General features: G+C 51.0%; 1 protein-coding gene and 1 non-coding gene across 8 annotated transcripts in view; one reads left to right on the forward strand and one right to left on the reverse strand.

Moving 5' to 3' along the window:
* Positions 1–18,015, forward strand: part of Pka-C1 (Protein kinase, cAMP-dependent, catalytic subunit 1) — a 177,866-nt gene that overhangs the window by 42,473 nt on the left and 117,378 nt on the right. For 2 of the 7 annotated variants that reach the window (XM_077644470.1, XM_077644471.1), the window contains exon 1: positions 6,586–9,153. The exons of 3 other annotated variants lie outside the window; for them this stretch is intronic. In XM_077644470.1, the coding sequence (XP_077500596.1) occupies positions 8,898–9,153 (256 nt within the window). In that variant the 5' untranslated portion in view covers positions 6,586–8,897. Of the gene's footprint in view, positions 1–6,585; positions 9,154–17,243; positions 17,382–18,015 lie in introns of those variants that run through there. 2 more of the 7 variants (XM_077644476.1, XM_077644473.1) reach the window with 2 other exon arrangements.
* TRNAP-CGG (transfer RNA proline (anticodon CGG)) lies at positions 5,720–5,792 on the reverse strand. Its single transcript has one exon. It is a non-coding gene; the product is annotated as a tRNA-Pro (tRNA).

Consider the following 18,015-nt stretch of genomic DNA (forward strand, 5'->3'; position numbering starts at 1 on the left):
ATTCGTGAAATTTTTTTAAAATGGTTTGTATTTTACTTGTTCGTGAAATTCTACGCTTGAGGGCTGTTGGCTTTCGCTTTCCTAATGGGCTCCTGGCTTCGGCTGACCATATCGACATGAAGATCGGTGAGGACATCAACAACTTTAACGATATGATGAAGAAGTGGTGTTTTTTTTGCGTAAGATATTAATACAACGCACATACAAATCGCATTGCTGGCTGTCCTGCAGAAAAAGTTTGTTTTTCCCTGGAAAACGGTGGACTTCTAACCGATAGTCTGATTAGAGTATGTAAAGTGTAAAAAAGCGCTTATCTTTTTCAGTGAATGTTTTAAGTTTGTCAACTATATATCAATGCATTAAAAGTGCTGTAGCAAATTATGTACAAGACGAGGTCCCACAGTATACGACTGTATTTGGGCCTCCTTTGCAGGTCGCTCCAATATGGGAGAGGACAGTGTTTGAGCATTCAATTAATCATCATTATCATCAGCCTGGCTACGCCCCCTGCAGGACAAAAACCTCTCCCATGTCTCTCCAAATTAACCCTGTCCTCTGCCAGCTGCGGCCACATTCACTCAACGCTTGTGTGTCGAGCACTTTTTTCCTGTTTTCTAACCCTTTTTTCCTCTTGGCGTATAATGTCACAAAATCATTTTCAACTTTGGTGAAGAAACACCTGACAAATTGGTCTTCTTGTGCGAAGTGGTATCGTAGTGGAGGGATCTGGACGTGGGGAAAAAAGTGAAGTCGAGAATATTTATTGGCAGAGACAACGCAGTGAAAAATTACTAAGGTTGTGAAAAAGAAAGAAATTATTATTCAATTAAAAATAAGGCTAATGAAATGCACTCGACTACATATTAACGCGACTCATAAGCGAAAAATGCACGCCACGATTCCGCTCTTCGACATAAGCAGCAAAGTACAGGATTAACATTATTACAAAACGGATGGCAAGAATAGAGCATTTCATCACAAAGGGAGAAGGTACGATGAAAGAAAGAAAGAAGTAAAGAAAGAGAAAGAAAGAAATAAAGAAAGAACCGCAACGCGTTGCCTCCTCGTAGCAGTTTTACTATTACCAAGCAAGAGGGGAAAGAGGGGGAGGGAGAGGGAGAGACAGAGGCGTGACGACAGTATACGGGCGTTGTGCGGTAAAAGCAATCCGGAGAGCCGCAGCTGAAGTATGCAAGAAAAATGCTCCTCTGGCTTCGCGTCGGAATGCGTCTGTGCGCCGACAGGGTGGAAAGGGAACGGGGGGGGGGGTGCGATACCGACCGCACTCTACTCGTCACAAGTGGCGTAACAAGCCGGCATGTGTGTGTACGCATCGGCCTCGTCCGCCCACATTCGTTTTGCGGAATCGCTTTCGTGAGAAAGTGAAAGTAGCGGCTGCTGGCGTTACGACATTCCTCGCGTCGCTGCGTGCGTCCTATACGCGGTGTTTACCGCCTCTCGCGTCACGATACGGGCGACGCACTCGGAGACATCACTCTAAACAGAAAGGAGTGAAAAAAACGAATAAGCGATCCTCTAGCGCACCCTTATTTAGAATTTACTCCCTTTTTACCCCCATTAACAGCAAGGAGTAAAAAAGAGAAAGCGATCCTCTAGTGCACTCCTATTTAGAATTTACTCCACTCTACCCCATTAACAGCAAGGAGTAAAAAAAGAGTAAGCGAACCTCTAGCGAACTCCTATTTAGAATTTACTCCCTTTACCCCATTAACAGCAAGGAGTAAGAAAAAGTAAGCGATCCTCTAGCACACTCCTATTTAGAACTTACTCCCCTTTTACCCCATTAACAGCAAGGAGTAAAAAAGAGTAAGCGAACCTCTAGCACACTCTTATTTAGAATTTACTCCACTCTACCCCATTAACAGCAAGGAGTAAAAAGGGTGTAAGCGATCCTCTAGCACACTGCTATTTAGAATTTACTCCCCTTTTATCCACATTAACAGAAAGGAGTAAAAAGGGTGTAAGCGATCCTCTAGCACACTGCTATTTAGAATTTACTCCCCTTTTATCCCCATTAACAGAAAGGAGTAAAAAGGGTGTAAGCGATCCTCTAGCACACTGCTATTTAGAATTTACTCCCCTTTTATCCCCATTAACAGAAAGGAGTAAAAAGGGTGTAAGCGATCCTCTAGCACACTGCTATTTAGAATTTACTCCCCTTTTATCCCCATTAACAGAAAGGAGTAAAAAGGGTGTAAGCGATCCTCTAGCACACTGCTATTTAGAATTTACTCCCCTTTTATCCCCATTAACAGAAAGGAGTAAAAAGGGTGTAAGCGATCCTCTAGCACACTGCTATTTAGAATTTACTCCCCTTTTATCCCCATTAACAGAAAGGAGTAAAAAGGGTGTAAGCGATCCTCTAGCACACTGCTATTTAGAATTTACTCCCCTTTTATCCCCATTAACAGAAAGGAGTAAAAAGGGTGTAAGCGATCCTCTAGCACACTCCTATTTAGAATTTACTCCCCTTTTATCCCCATTAACAGAAAGGAGTAAAAAGGGTGTAAGCGATCCTCTAGCACACTCCTATTTAGAATTTACTCCCCTTTTATCCCCATTAACAGAAAGGAGTAAAAAGGGTGTAAGCGATCCTCTAGCACACTCCTATTTAGAATTTACTCCCCTTTTATCCCCATTAACAGAAAGGAGTAAAAAGGGTGTAAGCGATCCTCTAGCACACTGCTATTTAGAATTTACTCCCCTTTTATCCCCATTAACAGAAAGGAGTAAAAAGGGTGTAAGCGATCCTCTAGCACACTCCTATTTAGAATTTACTCCCCTTTTATCCCCATTAACAGAAAGGAGTAAAAAGGGTGTAAGCGATCCTCTAGCACACTCCTATTTAGAATTTACTCCCCTTTTATCCCCATGAACAGAAAGGAGTAAAAAGGGTGTAAGCGATCCTCTAGCACACTGCTATTTAGAATTTACTCCCCTTTTATCCCCATTAACAGAAAGGAGTAAAAAGGGTGTAAGCGATCCTCTAGCACACTGCTATTTAGAATTTACTCCCCTTTTATCCCCATTAACAGAAAGGAGTAAAAAGGGTGTAAGCGATCCTCTAGCACACTCCTATTTAGAATTTACTCCCCTTTTATCCCCATTAACAGAAAGGAGTAAAAAGGGTGTAAGCGATCCTCTAGCACACTCCTATTTAGAATTTACTCCCCTTTTATCCCCATTAACAGAAAGGAGTAAAAAGGGTGTAAGCGATCCTCTAGCACACTCCTATTTAGAATTTACTCCCCTTTTATCCCCATTAACAGAAAGGAGTAAAAAGGGTGTAAGCGATCCTCTAGCACACTGCTATTTAGAATTTACTCCCCTTTTATCCCCATTAACAGAAAAGAGTAAAAAGGGTGTAAGCGATCCTCTAGCACACTCCTATTTAGAATTTACTCCCCTTTTATCCCCATTAACAGAAAGGAGTAAAAAGGGTGTAAGCGATCCTCTAGCACACTCCTATTTAGAATTTACTCCCCTTTTATCCCCATTAACAGAAAGGAGTAAAAAGGGTGTAAGCGATCCTCTAGCAAACTCCTATTTAGAATTTACTCCCCTTTTACCTCCATTAACAGCAAGGAGTAAAAAAGAGTAAGCGATCCTCTAGCACACTGCTATTTAGAATTTACTCCCCTTTTATCCCCATTAACAGAAAGGGGTAAAAAGGGTGTAAGCGATCCTCTAGCACACTCCTATTTAGAATTTACTCTCTTTTTACTCCCATATAGGCGTAATAATATTTAGAGTGACACGTGACTCCTGTAGTCGGGGGCGCCCGTCATTTGATGCTGCTGCGGGTCTGTTCAATTTGTCGAATTGAATCGACTCTATTTCCAAGAAATCTACAGTAATGATTATTGCTACAATTGCAGGCGAGAAGCTGCTGGTAGGCGACGTGATCCCCCCCCCCCCTCCCCTCAGAAAAAAAACGAAAAGAAATCCCGCGAAAGCACCGTTGAGCGCACGCGTATAGGCAATAATAATAATAATTGGTTTTTTGGGGGAAAGGAAATGGCGCAGTATCTGTCTCATATATCGTTGGACACCTGAACCGCGCCGTAAGGGAAGGGATAAAGGAGGGAGTGAAAGAAGAAAGGAAGGCAGAGGTGCCGTAGTGGAGGGCTCCGGAATAATTTCGACCACCTGGGAATCTTTAACGTGCACTGACATCGCACAGCACACGGGCGCCTCAGCGTTTTTCCGCAGCCGCCGCGGTCGGGTTCGAACCCGGGAACTCCGGATCAGTAGTCGAGCGCCCTAACCACTGAGCCACCGCGGCGGGGCGTATAGGCAAACAGAAAAACACGTTTGGTGGCGGATTTTCTCGTATGTCGAACTGCACAGAAAGAACGAAGGACGGAGATAGGACACGCTTTCAGTGAGGAGTCTGAGGACCAATGAGCTTCACTTGTTGAAAGGACCGACGACAAACTAGAAAACCATGAACCTAATGCACAGACAACTCGCGTTTAAAATGAAACAGGCGAGAGGTAAAGTGAGGTGAGAGTATTTGAAACTGATTAATGCTGAAGTTCCACTTGTGCATTATTTTTTGTGTGTTGTGCTTGAAAAATACACGTCACGATAATACGAATTAGCAGACACAGCACTGCATGCGAACTAAAGAAATGGTTCAGGTTCGATGTGCGCACCATACGTACAATTTTCGCAGCTAGCCGCTTCAAAAGAGAAGGTTGTCGAGGAATTTGTTCGCCGTAAGCTGTTCTTGAGTGTGGCACTCGAAGAATGCAAAGGTCGTCGAAGCGTTTGTACACCGTAAGCTATGTTCGAATATGGTACAAATACTACTGGAAACGATAATACCAGCTAGGGCTTGTGGCGTGGCGAGTTCTTCTGAGCCCTTCGGTTGCAGACCTCGGTTTTCACGGCTGCTATACGGTCTTAGATCGCGCTGCTTAAAACTGTAGTAGACGCAGCCAGCTGCACGTATATAGCCTATGCCCGGAGTAGTGCAGCTTAAGTGTGGGAAAACTCGGTAAATGCCCTGGCGGGTGCGCGGATGCTATGCATAGCTCTGCGGTGTATATGCCGACCGGGTCGTTAAGTGCTTCGCGTAGAGGTACTGAGATCCTGCGCTGAACGAGGACGGATGGAGCTCGCGAAGGTTCTCGACGGAGCATCTTAATACGTCTACCGAGACTCGCCACTATTCTCTCTCTCTCTCTTTGATGCATTTTTCTTCTTTCTTTCTGTCTTTGACGTCGCGCTTGCGCTAAGAACGCGCACCTCTGTGGCAACACGCTTTCGCGTCGGTGTTTGGTGACACCGGTTGCCAGAGGGAGAGCTTCGGGTCATAAAACGCGGCTTCGCAAGTCGTATACGTCCTCGAGAGGCGCACAGCACTTGGGAATCAAACTAGCATAAAAAGTTACAGCAGAACCTTGTCGCCTGTTTTCCTGCTTGCCTGTTTGTTTAGTGCACTCAAACGAATAGCTCGGGAGCAAGAAAATGTACGCACCAAGATTTTGTTGCCGACCAGAGCGTAGAAAATGAATGTAAGGAATATATATATATATACTTATGAAGGGAGCGAACAGTTACCGAAACCAAGGTACACAGGGGAATGTTAAATTTTTTTTTTAATGTGTAGGGCTGATGCAGTGGGATAATATTACTTCGATTAATCTATCGCTTAAATAAAACTACTTATAAAGCAGCAGAAAAACAACCATGCCGCCGGTGGGATCCGAACCCACGACCTCCGAATACCGCGTCCGGTGCTCTGCCAACTGAGCTACGGCGACGGCTGTCCAATCTGCTGCTCTCTGACGAAGGCCACACCCTGGTCGAAACGTTAGAATAAAGATTTACTTATTCCACCGTGCGCCCACCCTCTTGCGTTTATGTTGTACCGGATCCATCCGACCTTCACCCCCTGCAATATATATATATATATATATATATATATATATATATATATATATATATATATAATATATATATATATATATATATATATATATATATATATATATATATATATATATATATATATATATATAGGTTTAAGAGAAGTGGGCACTTCTACAGAGACACATTTATTTATCAACGTATCGACCGCGGTGCGGTCTTCTTGAGGACAGTCCTGAAGGAGACCGCACCGCGGTCGAAACGTTGATAAATAAATGTGTCTCTAGAAGTGCCCACACTCGCTCTAGTTTAGACGTTACACTCGCATAGAGACGCGCTAACGAAGAGAGAATAGTTCCAGCCGCGTTTCCGACTGTGTTCAACACGTGACGGCCGACGCGCGCAGATGGCGTGCTAACGCTAGTGTGCTAAGAACAATTTCCGCGTCCTTGCTTCCGTCGTCCGTAGACTCGCTGGATCGTTTCTTGTTTTTTTGTTTCCCCCACGACCACCAGGCAGAGCGCTGCACTGCCCCTGCTGTCTCGCGCGCCTTGTGTACACACACACGAACATTGTACTGCGCATCGTATTTCCTCTAGCTCGCCCACAAATGGCAAGCAGCGCGCGCCCAGCTGCTGCTGCTGCTGTGTCGCGTATATCGCCGACGCTGCGACAGCGTGTCGCAGTCTCCGCCGCGAAGAAGACCCTTTGTTCGCGACCCCCGCTAGCCGATCGGCGACGTACGTCGCCATTGGCTACCGGCGTCGAGGTTCCGATAAGCGTTGCTGCTGGAGTTACACAAGAGCGCGCGGGTGCTGCCTGCGACGAACGAGACTGATTGCCTTCCCTGGCTGCTTTCCTCTGGTGGTGGTGGGGGAATTGGCCGCGCCGGGACCGCCCGCTGGGCGCAAGAAGCGTCTTCTCTTTCCTTCACGCCGGCTGGACTATCGAGGAGAACGGCCGCTGCTCGGGATCCCCAAGCGAAGACACCCCATTCGACCCTCGCGGCCTCATTGACGCCGGGTTGTTGTTTTGCTAGCCGCGGACCCCTCGGGTCTGTGAAACGCGTTCCACCGTTTCTCTTTCAAGCTTCCCTCCCGGGTTGATTCAAGGCGAGGAGAAAGTGTGCGGACCCCGCGCGCTTAGGGGAAAGTGTGAGCGAGGAGTGGCTGCTCCGAGGGGACGTTCTACTCGAGCGGCCGTGTGTGTGTGTCTGGAGCTAACCTTGACTCGAGAGAGCTGCTCACCTCGTCGGCTCGCTCACCCGCTTGCGCGCGACGTGATCGGCTCGCCCCGGCGGTGGTGAGGGACGCGAACTTTATCGGCGTCGCCACCCCATTAGGATTCGGGCGGCATCCGCGCGTATACGTGTACTATACCGAGCAGCCGCGCCGCCGCTCTCCTGACGACTACGACGGCTGCTGCTGTTGCTGCGACGGACCGGGGATTTCTTTGCTGCTTCTGCAGTTGTGTTTGCTGCCGCCGCTGCTAACTGGTGCGGTTTCTCTCCGAACCCCCCCCCCCCCCCCCGCTGCCCTCCTTTCCCATTTCTTCTCCTCCTCCTCTTCGTCCCGCTGCGAAGTGCGTGCGCTGCTGTGCTCGGCACACATCGCGCGATTGTGTCGAGCGAGACGATTCCGCGCCTTTGTGTCGAATCCGTGTAGCGAGAGCGGGCGACCGAGAAACTGCGGAGTTGCGTGAGAGGCGTGTCCGGCGAGTCGCGCTTCGCTCCGCGATTCCTCCCGGGACCCCTGTGGTCGCGTGCAAAGTCGTCATCATCGTCTTAGGCGACCTGTGTGACAAGACAGTGTACCGGTGCTCAGTGGACCTTTGGTCGCCTTCGGTGCGTCGCTGGACGTCGGGTGATCTTCGGGCCGTGTCCGCGCCAATTGGATTTGTGCTGTGCGCTCGCGACAGTTTTGTGCCTGTGCGCGCGTGTGTCTGTGTTGTGCCAGTGCTGTCCAGCAGAGAACCTTCGGCGTGAGCGTGTTCGCGAGACGTAGAACGAAGGAGGTCGTCCTCGAAGCCGCTTCCGTCCACTACTGCACAGCGAGACGCCGAGGTCTTTGGCCGCGCACCAGAGCTTGTCCGGGCATCCGCCAAGTAGCGAAGACATTGCTGCGCCTTTGGCCGAACTTCAAGAGAGAGTGCGCAAAGCTACTCGTACTACACGGACGACGAGCGGCGAAAGAGAAAAACACGGCTCCCCGCTGTGCGAAGCCAGCAGAAACATCCCGGGGGCACAACCGCCGGCGGACAGGTTTCTGGAAAGAGTCGCCCGCCGCCTGAAGCTGTGGTGCTGCCGGCGACGCTCGCGTTAACCCTCTTTCTGAGCGTACTCGAGGATAGGAGACTCGGAGAAAGCAAAAAAAAGAGAAAGCCCCCCCCCTCGGACGAAGACGTGCTCGAGAGTACACTCCGCGCCTGTCCTGGGTGCATCTGGGCGGCTCGTGTAGGGCGCACGTCGGGGACTTGCGAGGAGTCTCCTCATTTGGGATTCTTGAGCGACCAGACCTCCGCCCCAGCCCGTTGCGGTGGTGGTGGCCACGCATATCCAAGAACGCGCGACCGCGATCCGCGTCGCGCACTCGTCATTCTGAAGGAGGAAAAGCCAGCCGAGAGGAGGCAGTGGAAAAAGACGACCTCAGTCGGCCCTGCGTCATCGAGGAAAACGTGAACTCCAAAAAGGAATAGGCAGAACAAAAAATATTTCGAGGTGCCACATCGCGCAGCTGGTGACCCTTTAACCCCTCCGCCCGTTTCGGAGGTGCGCTTGGAGGAAGGGTCTTGGTGGAAGGAAGAAGAAGCAGCAGCCATCTGTGTCGCATAGCGCCCCTAGTGGCGAGGAGGGGGTAGAAGAAGAGGAAGAAGAGCAGGTGGAAAGAGGCGAGCTGGCCGTTGGAACGCTCGAGCCGCCCGCCGAAGGGCGGCGGCAGCAGGGCCATCGCCATGGCTCGCCCGGCCGGCCCGGAGGCGGCGGCGGCGGCCTGGTGAACAAGATGCGCAAATGGTTCAGCGGCAAGCAGAAGCAGACCGAGCTGTCGGCGGGTCCGGCGAAAGTCGAGCAGCCTGCAACGACCCCCGCCTCTGTCGTCCAGAAATCGGCGCCCGGTGCACCCTTGACCAAGGCCGCCCCTCCTGGCCAGAAGAAGACCTCCCAGCAGCAGGTCGTCTCGCCCAGCGGCGGATCGATCGCCAACGTCAGCCAGAGCTCGCCCGAGATCTCCGAGGAGGAAACGCAGAGCTCCGTTCGCTGTAAGAGGCTCCAGCAGCCCCCTTTGTCTTGTGATTTCTTGCTTGCTCCGTGGTCTCTCCGGTTGTGCGGAAGGAATGTGATCCCCAGTGTACGCAGTATCCGCGGATTCGTTGGTGGATAAAGGCGGCCACCATGCCGTCGTCTCCATATGGTCCGCCTTTTTCTCGAAATCGTCACCGCTCGACACGTGTTTGTGTGTTGTGTTTGGGACACGGTGTTGAGAAAAGTGGCCGAGGGTGTGTGGGACGCGTGTGTGTCGCGTATACCAGTGCCCGGACTCGACATTTCTGGTTTCAATGCTTTCGGGAGCGGTCCGTCCAGACGATGTCCTCAAAACCAAACAAATTGCCTCACAATCTGTCCGCATTGAAGCGGAGTATATATAGCTGGGCGCCAGCAAAGCGAGGATATGAATTCCCGAAATACATCGCGAGTGAGGATGGTTCTTGGATTGGCTCGCTCTTGAGACTTGGGAAGCCTCGCGATAGCCCGGCGTAGTCAGCCGAGGTGCGCTGGCCAATACCGAGGTATCCCAATGGAGAAGTGGCTGAGAGACTCTGCGGCTGGTAATTTGGTGACGCCAGCTGTATACATTCCTGCTCAGTTGTGAGACAATGCATATAGGCCGCCCTTGAGCGTGAGACGAGGATGTCGTGGTCTTGCAACGCAGTCGTCCCGCAGTAGAGGTGTTCAGTAAGCTTTGCTTGTCTCGAGTGGCAGCTTTTTATTAACGGACGGAACTGAAAAACGTTCAACTGAGGTGAAAGTTTGAAATGTCCCCTTTCCCAGGGGCACGTCGCTTTCCTGTATGGTTCCCTCCAGCAGCAATGTACTACTTCCGGTGCGCTAGACTCTGCTGACGTCGTAGAAAAGTGAGGGGACCTATTTTGCCTCACTCACCTCGCAGCCCGGACCTTGCACTGTCGGACTTGTGGCTGCTCTCAAGGTGAAGGCAGGACCCGTCCTCATCGCTCCCCAAGGAGAGGCCACGTATACCGTTGCCGTGCCGCTGGCGCCGTCGACGGCTGCCTTCCATCTTCTCCGACGGCAACTGGGACTGGCGCACCGGAAGCGGAAATACATTGCTGCTGGTGGGGGCTGTGCAGGAAAACGACGTGCTCCTGGGAAGGGGTACATTTGAGACTTTCATTTCATTTCAGCAACTTCAACTTCTCTTACGGAAATTTCTTTAGAGAGTCTATAGACTGTCCATAGCCTCCTGTCTATAAAGTCTACAGACTCTATAGACAAGCCTTAGAGATTTTGGCGGTAAAAATTCAGCGCGAACGGAAGAAGGACACAGAATTTTTACCGCCAAAATGAACTACATCCAACTCACCATTCTTCTGAAACCTTAGAGAACAGTATGTAGGCAATGCAAATCCTTTAGACAGTCCATAGACAATATATGGCCATACACATTTAGTAGACTTTTGTCTATAGATTATGAATAAACAAAAATAAATATCTGTAGGGAGGCAGTAGAGTCTGTAAGAAATCTATAGATAGACTGTCTATAGACCATTCTATAAGGGTTCCGCCGTTTAATAAAAACGTTAGAGCCCTTGAAGCAAATATTATTGAACGCTCCTCCAGGGGTGTGCAGACTGTGGGACATGTATACTTGAACGAGGGATGCAGCCTAGTAGCTGATATATCCGAGCCGGTATCTTTGCGCTACAAGTGCATTTACGAGACGCTTTCCTGATGATTCCGGGGAATTGCTCGCAAATACGCATTCTGAAGATGTCCACTTCCTCTAGCCTTTGTTCCGCTGGTATACCCTCAAGAATGTATTACCAACACGCCCATTTAGCAGTTGTATTGAAGGTGTCCAGTCCGTTTGCTCCGCGTCAGGTTGCGCGATGCCTCAATGTCAGCGGACTTCAACTCACATTAGGCGTCCGCCCTGCGACGTCAATGCGCTCTTGGGTTGTATAACAGTGCATATCGGCCGCGAGGTCAGCGCTCTGTGGCTACACAACGTTTAAATTGCCCTGAGGTTGTTCCACTCGGAAGACTCGCGTGTTTTCTCTATATTATTTTCCTTGTCTTAATTATGGTGTGGGGGGGGGGGGGGGGACGTCGTAAAGCTCCGATAAGTGCCGTTATGAATGGCCTTTATACGTGGAAGTCAGTTGCCGTCAGCTGTTCGGAGATAAAATTCCTCCGCGCCCAGGCATTTATCTCGCAAACCATGCACTTTGCGCGTACTGACCTAAAATGAATGCAGCATTTTGATGGATTACGCGTCTGGTCAGGTGTGTTTTTGTATTCCACCGGGAGTGGAATTTCTATCTTGCTTCGTACTACAGGTGAATGCAACGGTTCTGTAACGACAAGCAGATAACCAGGCGCAGAATGATGCGGTTATAGCGTCCACCTACGACATAGGAATTGACCCCTTGCCGCAGTGACGAACACTGTGTGTGTGTGTGGGGGGGGGGCACTGAATTAATCACGGCCGCCGGGAATTTCTTTATCGCCAACAGAAATGCGAGTACACGAACTTTCCGTCTTTTCACACTTTGCAAGCGAGAACTGTCTTGTCAGTCCGTGCCTCCATCAGCCAGAATTTTCCTCCCTTGGCATTTTCATTTGCGATCTCTCGTTCGAGTTCAACTCGTCGATCAGCTGTCTTGTTTCGAGCCCCATGGATTCCAGCAGCTGAGAACTCTGGGTGGGCGAAATTAATCCCGAGTTCTAAACAGCGCTGTGCTTTCTAAGCCCATAGTGTTGCTTTAGAACGTAAAAGTCAATCAATCAATCGATCGATCAATTGCCTCGAAGTCATGCGGAAGTGATGTGCGTAGCTTCCAGTTGATGTATGCACAGTCGGGAACAAAAGTCCCCGGACCGCGTGATCCGCAAACGAAACCAGTAGTTATATTATTAGCCGCCGGCTGAAGTCTACACTTGTGCAGGTGAAAGAAGAGAATTTTGACTTTCGCCTAGCCGCCGGCTGAAGTCTACACTTCTGCAGGTGAAAGAAGAGAATTTTGACTTTCGCCTCCACAAGTTGAGCCGCCGCGGTGGCTGAGTGGTTATGGCGCTCGGCTGCTGACCCGAAAGACGCTGGTTCGATCCCGGCCACGGCAGTCGAATTTCGATGCAGGCGAAATTCTAGGGGCCCGTGTACTGTGCGATGTCAGTGCACGTTAAAGAACCCCAGGTGGTCGAAATTTCCGGCGCCTTTCACTGCGGAGTCCCTTTGGGACGTTAAATCCCCCCTAAAGCTATAAACCAAACCTCCACAAGTTGGTCTCCAACCGGCGGCTAAAAATAGAGCTATCGGCTTCGTTCTACGGACGACACGGTCCGGAGACTTTTGTCCCCGACTGTACACCTCTTTTGGATATGTCATCTTCTCGTCTCTGTCCGCTTTTTCGTGCGCTCTTTTCTCCATAAGTATGCACGACTTTGTGAGGTATACTCGTAGCGACGTCTTGCTGGAAAATTCTATAGCGTTGCAAAAGAACCTCCGTTCTTCGCTCTACTCTAAAAGCGTCTTGCGGCGTCGCAAGGCGATGTATAGTTAGAGAGGCCCGAGCATACGGGCGTCTCGGCAACGCACCCTCGTTTCTGCGGGAGATGTGGCCGGATGTTGTGCATCTTTTTCCTTCTGACTGAGCCCGGTGTAGACAGCACCCATCGTGGCTTGAATGGTGCGTGCGTCTTCCCCCGAGTGTGTTTGCGCTCTTGAGAGCCCCTCCAGCGCGAGGAGATGGCCCATTCTCTTTCTGACCCCCCCCCCCCCATCTCTTGCATCTCTGCACTCCTGCCAGCAGATAGCGCACGCAAGCTACGTACGCATTCTGGCGAATGAGAGGGGAGAAGTTGCCCTCTGTGACAACTCTGGGTAGACACGTCGGTAAACAAGATAGGGCATGCAATGCGTTTGCGTTTTCGGGTGACCTCTTTCCCACCTCTCTTTGTTTTCGTTCTCCAGGCAGTCGCAACCTCGCCCTTGAAATGCAGGCCCCAGTAAAGCCCGCCTGCATGGACCACGCGTCACACTATATCGCTCCTCCTAAAGTACTGAAGCAATAAGATTTGTGCTTGCGCTCGCTTCTTGCCTGCAATGTGTGCGCATATGTGCGTGCCTGCGTCTGTTCACCTTCTTAGGTGTTTTTTGGGATGCATGGCTGCAGATTGCCACGAGGTTTAAAAAGGGTAGCCGTATCTGCGGAATCCTATACAACTTTCTCGCGGAGTGCGTATGCTTGGAGAACAGAGCCTTACCTCATCAGGAAGGCATTCGTTCTCTTGAAGACTGTATCCAAGCAGCTGCTTTCACTCGCCTGAAGAAGTTGTCTCTACGAGCGGGACAACTGTTTTTTTTTCGTACGCCACGCCGTGTATTTGTCATCAAAGCCCGACATACACTGTAAACACGAATACGCATGTATGGATTAGAAAGGGAGTAAGCTGCTGTCCTCTGTGCGATGTCAGTGCACGTTAAAGATCCCCAGGCACCGCTTTCTTCCTTTCTTCTTTCACTCCCTCCTTTATCCCTTCCCTTACGGCGCGGTTCAGGTGTACGCCGAGATGTGAGACAGATACTGCGCCGTTTCTTTTCCCCAGAAAGCCAATTGGCTCAGTGGTTACGGCGCTCGGCTACTGATCCGGAGTTCCCGGGTTCGAACCCGACCGCGGCGGCTGCGCTTTTATGCAGGAAAAACGCTAAGGCGCCCGTGTCCTGTGCGATGTCAGTGCACGTTAAAGATCCCGAGGTGGTCGAAATTATTCCGGAGCCCTCCACTACGGCACATCTCCCTTCCTTTCTTCTCTCAATCCCTCCTTTATCCCTTCCCTTACGGCGCGGTTTCAGGTGTCCAACGATACATGAGACAGATACTGCGCCATTTCCTTTCCCTCCAAAAACCAATTATTATTATTAAATTTTCCGCCAGGATTTCCTCCTCCCCCGTTCGCTCGTTTTCTGTGGCGGGCACGCATAAGGCGTCCCCGATCGCTTCGATGAAAACCCCTGTGTCGCCGCCGCTTTCGTGGCCGCTTCCTGTGGAAGGACTCCGTTCTTACGACGTCGAACTGTCGGTAAACTGTACGTAGGCATCTTTGGCAGACAGGGTCTTTCCGGTGGGCGTTCGCGCGGCACACGGACGCGTCTTTTGCATCGGCGTCCGCGTATGCAACCTCGCGACCTTCCGGCCCGGAACGCGGCCGCGGCGACGACGGCGTTTTGGATGGCCTCGACCGCAAACCTCCGAAGCGGCGGCGGTCGGCGGGAGATAGCCGTGCTCCTTATCGCGCCCCAAGGAGAGCTGCCGCTTGGCTCGGTGGATGAAGCTAATGCGTACCGATGGGGCTCCCGGAACGGAGGCGCGCGACCGAGGCCGAGAAAATTCCGGCTCGGTCTTCTGGCAACACTGCCACCTCCTCTGCCGTCTCCCTGTTGAGGTGGCGCTGAGGTGCAGCTTCACGTAATTGCTTCTAAGGAGAGCCGGGCTCATGCATGCACACACACTCACGCGAATGCACGTGTGTTGGTTTGGTTTATGGGGGTTTAACGACCCAAAGCGACTCAGGCTAAGAGAGACGCCGTAGTGAAAGGCTCGGAAATTTCGACCACCTGGGGTTCTTTAACGTGCACTGACATCGCACAGTACACGAGCCTCTAAAATTTCGCCTCCATCGAAATTCGACCGCCGCGGCCGGGATCGAGCCCGCGTCTTTCGGGCCAGCAGCCGAGCGCCCGTAACCACTCAGCCACCGCGGCGGCTCACGTGTGTTCGTCAAAGTTGTAACCTGAGGTCACATCACAGAACACGTGAACGACAGGGGGTGTGTGTGTGTGTGTGTGTGTGTGTGTGTGTGTGTGTGTGTGTGTGTGTGTGTGTGTGTGTGTGTGTGTGTGTGTGTGTGTGTGTGTGTGTGTGTGTGTGTGTGTGTGTGTCGGAGGGGGGGGGGGAAGACGCGTTTGTGTTTTCCTGCTCTACTGGCGTCACTCCGTCAAAGATATGTGCCCACAGCGCCATATAAAGCTAAATCATCGCGTTCTAGCTGCTTCGTGCCTAGGCTGAGACACACTGCTCGCTAAAGAAATAACGCGTCCGGTGAATCGTGTGAGTTTTCTGAAGCTCTTCAGTGCCTACACATACTCCTGGATTTCATAGCAGCTTAATGGTGCCCGTTCTGGTTGCAGGACAGTGTGCTGCGTTAAACGCCGCTAGAGACTGTGGCCCATTGCTCGTCATGTAGCGTCTTCTTTTTTTATTTCTCGTTGTTTGTTTTTTTTTCTCCTGATTCGAGTGATGTGCTATGCTTTGATGAATGATTCGTGGGGCCTCCGATTTTTGCGCCTAATTCTTTTTTCTTCACTGACAAACGGTGCTGGCATACATACTACTCTAGCCCCCCCCCCCCACTTTTTTTTGCATTTGCGGAGCTGGTGTGCTATGCTTGCCAGCATTTGACGATGGTAGCCGACAAACCGGGTGTAACCGTTATCATAGCAAATCGCATTATGGGGAGTATGCGCATTTATCTCAATTCGTGATTCTTCTTGTGGTCAAAACACCGCCAATATGTAAAGCTCGCCGCCTTCGAGGTGTCCCCATTATCCTGGCGCCCTGAGCACCTTTATTAGCAACATCTTTTTCAGGGTGGCTACCCAGGAACTTAGGCGGTGTCGTGGTACTCATACTCGGATTACGTCATCGCCTTCTGACCAATCATATTTGAACTTTACCGTGATACTTCTGCTGTCCTTCGAAGATGTCCCTTGTGTAGCAGTGTCCGACGGGTCTAAGGTTTGTGGGCGTGGCCCATTTTTCAATACTCCCACACCCTACCCGCTTACTATATTTCCGCTATCACAATATTTTTCTTTAATTTTATCTTTGTGTGCTAGCACGGGTGGGAAGAAGCGGCCATGGCATATGTCAACACAGTCTAAACAGTTGTTCGGGCACCAGGACCAGCAAATCTGCTCTACACGAGAGGCCCTTGCTGCCTTTGTTCAATACTGGGTCCTGATCGATATGGGAACAAGTACAATACTAGGAGTGGCCACATTGACGATTAATTGAAATGGACACGAGTAAAAGTTCTCGAACTGAACAGTCTCTCCCGCTTCCACGAGCACCTGGCCGAGGACTGCGCGTCATAGTTCCGAGATCAGAAACGTACCACGGAGCACGTGTAGTTACAGAACACCCCACATGGCTTGCTTACCAAACGTCACTTACGTCTTGTCACTTTTGTTCTCTCGTTTCTCAGAGGCCCGAATATCGCGTAATAGCGCGTCACACCACGGTCACAAGTGTCGACGGTACTCTTCCACTGGCGCATGGCTACCGAGTGAGCGCCGTGCCGCGGAAGTCGACCCTCGGCACCGACGGTGCTGCGTGTGTATATATTTGGATGCTGCACCTCTGCCTGCCCCGAGGCCGGATGCCGCATTGGGAAACGATATGCGCTTTGCACGCGCCCTGCGATCCGCACAATGACGCGCGCGAATCCATTTCGCCTTCTCTTCCGTGCAGCACTGCCTACGCCGAGATAAGCTTCACCGCTGCAGATTGAACCGCGTCTCTCCTGATCCGTCTAGGGGACTCGACCTAGCTTCTAGGGCGGCTGTAAGAGCAGTCTGACTCGAAGACACGGTGCCGCTCACTTTAGATAGGAGAGGATAGGGAGGACGTGGATTTGTACGAGACACAACAACGTGTTTTCGTTGTTGCCCGTGCACATTGAAACGTAGCTTACTGGTCCGCCTTTCGAGTACATTCTGTTGACGGCTTCTGTCCCGCTGCGCGCAAGTTCCGGCGCCGATAGCGCTCGGGTCCTGACGCTTGTGACTCCTCTGTCGCAACAACCGACACCGCGCCTGTTGGTTCCCGACAGTTTTGCTCTGTCTACGTTGGTCGTCCGTGTGCTGTGCGTGCCTACGCGGTCGCCACATACCGCACCCGCGAATTACCGTCGCTTGCCCCGGTGAAGCCACGCCGTCGTCTCCGCGTTCTACGTCGTGGGGGTACCGAAGGCTTCAGGCTGAAGATCTTTTGTGCGCGGTTGGTTCTGGTGGCGCTGTGTGGTGGTTGGTGGTGCTGGCGCTTGTTCGTGCGCGGTGATCGGCGGTGGGCTTGGCGCGCCGGTGGGCCCGTCACGCTGGCAGGGTACCTCGGAGGTAGCACAGACGCAGCCAATGCGTTGGAAACGCTCTGCAACTGGGCCACTGCGCAGATGACGTGGCCAACGGGAGGTAGGAGGCTGTTTTGTGTTTCCCTGTCAGCATGCCGCGGAGAACGAGGATTTCGGTGCGAAAGGTGGTGGTTGTTGCTGGCCCGGGTATAGCGCTTCGCGAATGACAATGTTGGTGGTTCGCTGCTGTTCTTGAGCGGCGGGTCTGCTCGGCAGTATACTTACTTGTATAACGCAACAGGTTGCCGGATACAGTTGATCTTGCAATAGACCACTGCAAAGTTCTGGTGCAATAACTTCGCCTTCCGAAGTTATACAGTTCATCTGTCTTCTAGGCAGTACTTGTATAACTCAACGGTTTCGGATGCAGTTGATCTTGCAATAGACCACTGCAAAGTTCTGGTGCGATAACTTCGCCTTCAGAAGTTGTACAGTTCGTCGGTCTTCTAGGCAGTACTTACTTGTATAACTCAACGGGTTTCCGGATATAGTTGATCTTGCAGTAGACCTTTGCAAAGTTCTGGTGCAATAACTTCGCCTTCCGAAGTTATACAGTTCGTCAGTCTTCTAGGCAGTACTTAATTGTATAACTCAACCAGTTGCCGGATACAGTTGATCTTGCAGTGGACCACTGAAAAGTTCTGGTGCAATAACTTCGCCTTCAGAAGTTCTACAGTTCTCGCCAGTCTTGCGCA

Source organism: Amblyomma americanum, chromosome 11, assembly GCF_052857255.1.
Source record: "Amblyomma americanum isolate KBUSLIRL-KWMA chromosome 11, ASM5285725v1, whole genome shotgun sequence".
Classification (NCBI taxonomy): domain Eukaryota; kingdom Metazoa; phylum Arthropoda; class Arachnida; order Ixodida; family Ixodidae; genus Amblyomma; species Amblyomma americanum.